Source organism: Lepidochelys olivacea, assembly GCF_965140295.1.
Source record: "Lepidochelys olivacea isolate rLepOli2 genome assembly, chromosome: 25".
Classification (NCBI taxonomy): Eukaryota; Metazoa; Chordata; order Testudines; family Cheloniidae; genus Lepidochelys; species Lepidochelys olivacea.
Genome location: NC_140435.1, coordinates 13,617,267 through 13,622,436, shown reverse-complemented (window position 1 = coordinate 13,622,436; position 5,170 = coordinate 13,617,267). Strand labels below are relative to the sequence as shown.

At 64.2% G+C, this 5,170-nt stretch overlaps 1 protein-coding gene across 1 annotated transcript; it reads left to right on the top strand.

The window, feature by feature from the left end:
* Window positions 1-238: 238 nt before the first annotated feature.
* C2CD4C (C2 calcium dependent domain containing 4C) lies at window positions 239-3,444 on the top strand. Its single transcript, XM_084614860.1, has 2 exons — window positions 239-351; window positions 2,115-3,444. Exon 2 carries the CDS (start codon window positions 2,130-2,132, stop codon window positions 3,426-3,428), a length of 1,299 nt encoding a protein of 432 aa, XP_084470986.1. The 5' UTR covers window positions 239-351; window positions 2,115-2,129; the 3' UTR covers window positions 3,429-3,444.
* The last annotated feature ends 1,726 nt before the right edge of the window (window positions 3,445-5,170 follow it).

Genomic DNA, 5,170 nt, shown 5'->3' with positions numbered 1-5,170 from the left:
AGGCGAGGCAGCAGCGGCCCCGGTTGCAGGCGGTGTCTCTCCTCTAGCCCCCTCAGCCGGGCCATTGCGCGCAGCCAGCGGGAGCGAGGAGCTCTGTGCGCTCCGGAGCGCGTGGCGAGGCGCAGGAGCAGCCGAAAAAGCCGGGGGCAGCTGTGTTAGGAGGAATACGGCTCGGTTGCTGAGGTCTGTGTTGGGGAGGTTTCTGGCGCCCGTAATGAATGAATTGTGGCAGGAGAGCGGGTATAAAAGGGAGCGGCGGGGCTCGGGCACCTCATTCCTAGCCCCGAGCCAGCCGCGGACCGGCTGCCTGCCCCCCACCTCTGGCTCGGCTTGCGGATCCCCCGCCGGCAGGTAGGCAGCCGGGGGTGTGCGCTGCGTGCCGGTCTGGGGGGGCGCCCCCCCCCGCAGCTGGGGTTCATTGCTCGCAGGTCTGGGGGGGGGGGCGCGCCTGGGGGCCCCTCAACGCGAACCAGCCCTGAGCAAAACCCAGATGGCGTAACTGCGCGGGGTATCTTTCCTTCGTAGCATCCGGAACAGGAGGGTTACAGGGGAGCCGTCCTGCTCTTCTCCCCCCCGCACCCAAAGAAGTTAGTTGGAGGCCGGCCAGGGGCCGCCCGCGGGACGCCAGCCACAGGTGCCCGCCTGAAAATGTCACGCCCGTGGTGGAGCCGGGGGCACGGCTGCGAGGTGGGGGAGCGGGGACCCCTAATCCCAGGCTGGCCCCTCCGCAACTGACCGGCGTGCGCTCAAATGCCCCGTCTCCGCCAGGAGATCACCGGCCACGAGGCGAGCCCGGTGCGCCCTCGCTGGCTGCCCGCGGCGGGGCCAGGCAGGCGGGTGGGACGCGGGGGCGAGCCCGGGCGCCCCTGGAGGGGGCCAGCGGCTGGCGAGTGGCCCCGAGGGCAGAGCAGAAGCGCGGCCGGGCCCGGCCTCCCTCCCCGGGGGGCTGGGCGCTGCGGATGCTGCTTGTTTCCCTCCGCCGGGGGGCATCGATTTTCGGCGGCTGGCTCGGCCCGGCCCAGCCCGGCCGGGGGGAGGCGACGCGAGACATTCCCGGGAGCCGGGGCTCTGCAGCGGAGAGAAGTTAACTGCGTCTGTCGGTCCTATGGGTGCTGGTGGCCCCGGGGCTGGCAGGTGGCGCCGGGAGCGCTAATGCGCTGGGGCTGGGGATGGGGGGGATGGATTTCAAATCCAGGTCAGATGGGGGGGGGACCCGGTGGCCAAGGGGGGCTGGACACCCCCGCCCCACCCCCGAGCGGACTCTGCAGCCAGCGAAGTGTTTGCAGAGCTCGGGGGAGGGTTGGTTGATAGACCCCGCGGGCTGCAGCCAGGGCTGGGCGAGTGACTCAGGGCGGCCGGGAGCCACTGGCTCCAGACGGCTCCGCTCGGCCGGCCGGGCCCAGAAGTTGGCCGGGGAAATACCGCGGCTCGGGCGAGTCGTGGCAGGTTTGCTCGGAGCGGGGGGCGGGGTGGTGGTGAAGCAGCAGGTTGGATCGGGGTGATTGGGAGGAGATGGGGTGGGGGCGCCCCAAACCCGCTCTGAATTCCAGCCCCCTGCAGCAAGGTAGGGCTGGCAGATACACCGACCTTCCCACACCTCCCAGGGAGGGGGCAATCCCCTTCCCCCGCACCTCACAGATACGGGCCCCCAATCCCCCCAGGAGCCCCACAAAAGGGGCTGCGCCAATCCCCCCGACTCAAGCCCCATAGTAAGGCTCCAACCCCCCATAACCCTGTGGAAGAGTGGGGGGGGAAATCACCCCTGAGCCCCATTATAAGGACCCAAATTCTCCCCAGCCCCACAGAGGGATGGGGGCCCCAATTCCCCCTGAGGCCCATAGTAAGGGCTCCAATCCCCCTGAACCCAACAGAAGGGTGGGGGCCCAACCCCCCACAGAGCCCCATAGTAAGGCTCCAATCCCCCCTGAGCCCCACAGAAGGGGGACCCCAATTATTTGCCATTCCAGACCCTCCCACCCCCTGTGACCCTAAACTCTGTTTCTGACCCTGGGCGTGATGAGCCCCTTGGGCTTTGCTTGTTTATCTTACAGAGGGTGAGTGACAGGGGGGTCTAAACCCCACTCCACCCTCCTTGGCTTCTTCCCTCCCCCCAGCCCAGGAGAAGCAGCATGTGGCTCTTGGAGAGGATCCGTGGCTCAGTGGAGAACGGTGCTGCCCGGGCCAGCGACTCGGGGGATAAGCAGTCCAAGGGCCCCCTGTACAGCAACGTGCTGACCCCTGATAAGATCCCAGATTTCTTCATCCCGCCCAAGCTCACAACGGTGCCGCCCGAAGCCGAGGGGGCAGAGGGGAAAGCCAAGCCCAACCTTGGCACCTCGGCCTCGGAGCAGAACCTGTCAGCCCGCAAGCCCCAGCGCAGCCCCCGCCTGCCGGTCAAGGCTGCCTCGGAGAGCAAGAACTTGCTGAAGGCCGCCAGCCGGCACATCATCCAGATCGAGAGCGCCGACGAGTGGGCCTCGGAGGAGGACTTCAGCACCAATGCCGACCCCCAGGCCCAGACGGCCATGTCCCTCCCCTACGTGCCCAAGGCCCAGACCTCCTATGGCTTCGCCACCCTCATGGAGAGCCCCCACACCCGGCGCAAGGAGTCCCTCTTCCACAGCGAGCACGGCAGCCTGTGCCAGTCGCAGGCGTCCTCGCCCAGCTCCCCACGCAAGGGGGCAGCCGGGGGCAAGGTGAACGGGGAGAGCGCCCGCCTGACCCCCTCCGACATCGGCATGTCCCTGAGGAACCCCTACCGCTACTTCAGCGGCGGGGAGAGCGACACCTGCTCCTCGGCTGAGTCTTCGCCCTTCAGCTCACCGCTGCTGTCCCGCTCCGTCTCCCTGCTCAAAATCTTCAGCCAGGACAGCCAGGCCAAGGTCATCAAGCTCAAGCACCCGGTGGCCCGGAACAGCTCCCTCTCCACCGACGACAGCTCGGCCGACACCAGCCCCAGCTTGCAGCGGCGCGCTCGGTGCCCCACGCCCCCGGCGGGGGGCGCCCCGCCCCCGTCCCTCCTGCCTTTGGACTCGCCGGACCGCCTGCCCAGGGAGCACACCGTCCGGCTGAGCAAAGGGGGCAGCGTGCGGCTCACGGCCGAGTACGACGCCGCCAACGCCCGGCTGCGGGTGCGGGTCATCGCGGCCGAGGAGCTGTTCGACAAGCTGTGCGACGCCCGGGCCATCAACTGCTGCGTCTCCCTCTGCCTCAACCCGGGCAAGGTGCAGAAGCAACGCAGCACCATCATCAAGAACAGCCGCAGCCCTGTCTTCAATGAGGACTTCTTCTTCGACTGCCTGGGAGCTGGCAGCGTCAAGAAGATGGCCCTCAAGGTCAAGGTGGTCAACAAGGGCAGCAGCCTCAAGCGGGACACGCTGCTGGGCGAGAGGGAGCTCCCGCTCACCTCTCTGCTGCCCTTCTTATAAGCCCATCTGCCGCTCCCCTGCCCTGCTGGGAGGGGGTGGGCAGGGAGGGGTGGGGGGGGGATCAGAGGCCACCATGAGGGGCGTGGGATGCTCCCCTGGGGTAACGGCATGTCCATCCCAGGCTTTTTGTGTGTGTGTGTGTGTGGCGGAGGGACAAGACTCATCCGACTCCCCCAGGATGGGTCTCATTTGCTGATCGTTCCCTGCATGGACGTGCCCTCAGGAGGCTGTGAGTGACTGGCAAGTTGTATGTTCTTCAGAGAAGTGGTGGGGATGAGGCATGCCGGTGGCATCTCCGGAGCCCTGCTGAAGGCATTGCTGGGAGGTGGGTTATCCCTGTGCACCCATCCCTTCTTCCCCCTCCCCTCCCCCCTGCTTGCCTGGGAGCACTTGCCAGTCGGTTTCTCATCTCCACGCTGGGTCCCAAGACCCAGCTGCCTTTGAGTGAGCTGTGGGGGGCCCCTCGCAGGCCGTTCCTGTCAGGCTCAGACTTGATGTGAGGTGTGCGGGTTGGTCCGGCTGATGCAGTGCAGCACAAAGACCCCCTCTGCCCTACCGAACGGGGGCAGGGGTGGAAGTGGTGGGCACAGCTGATGGCATGTAGAGTTGGGAGAACGATGCAGCAAGGCTGAATCCCTGCTGTGTCAGGACCGGTTCTGAGGCATGAGCAGGGCGCAGCCTCCTCAGTAATGAGGAGAAGGGACGCTTTAGGGAACAACCCTGCGCTATCTGGTGGGGCGGGAAAAGATGACCCCACTGGCCTCTTTGATCTCTAATTTCTCTCCTCCTTGACTGGCTGACAGGCAGAGAGAGGGCAGGGATTGTTGGATAGGGCTCTGCCAAGTTTCGCAACGTTGATCTCTCTTAAAGCTCCAGCTCCTGGAGTCTGGGGATTGCATCAGAATTTCAGCTTGCTGGCTTGCTTTTAAAGACGTTTCTAGCCCTAGTGGTTGAAGAGTAAAGCTTGACGACGTGACCCAGCTGTGACTCTAGTGGCTCAGAAGGCCAATAAAATGAGCCTCAAATTTATCACTTAAAAAATTCTTTTTTGTTTGCCAGAGGCTGGGAATAGGTGACAGAATGGATCACTTGATGATGACCTGTTCTGTTCATTCCCTCTGAAGCACCTGGCATTGGCCACTGTCAGAAGACAGGACACTGGGCTAGATGGACCTTCGGCCTGACCCAGCGTGCCAGGCATGAAAATATCACTCGGTCCCTCTGAGGTTACCGGGGCAGCTTTTAATGCCCAATCAATGTGAAAAGCTCCCTCTGCGACCGCTCCGAAGTCCATGGGGATCTTCCCAATGGCCTTCGGATTAGGCTCTTGCGCTAGAGAGGCTGCTTTACTTCCCTCAGCCCCAGAGTGCAGTTTAGATAGATCTGCCCCTGGGGGCTCTCCTTCCTCTGGGGAAGGGGCTTCTATAGCTCTGGAAGGGGCTAGCTTGGAGCAGTGGTTGCTTCCATCACAGATGGGAGACGCTTCCCTCTGATCCAGAAGATTTTTGCCTCTGGCTGCTGACTTGAGGCTTCCCAGAAGTAGCTATGGCATCCAGAAGATGCACTGTCCAAATCCCCCCGCCCCACCCACACACACTTCCTTCATCTCTGCGCTCTGCAGAAGTGGGAGGGGGGACAGTCTGATCTACTTTGTTTAAAAGCTGCAACAGTATTTAACCCCTGCCAGGCTGCCTCCACATCGCTTAGCAGGAATGCACCCACAGGAGAACAGTCCTTTTCTC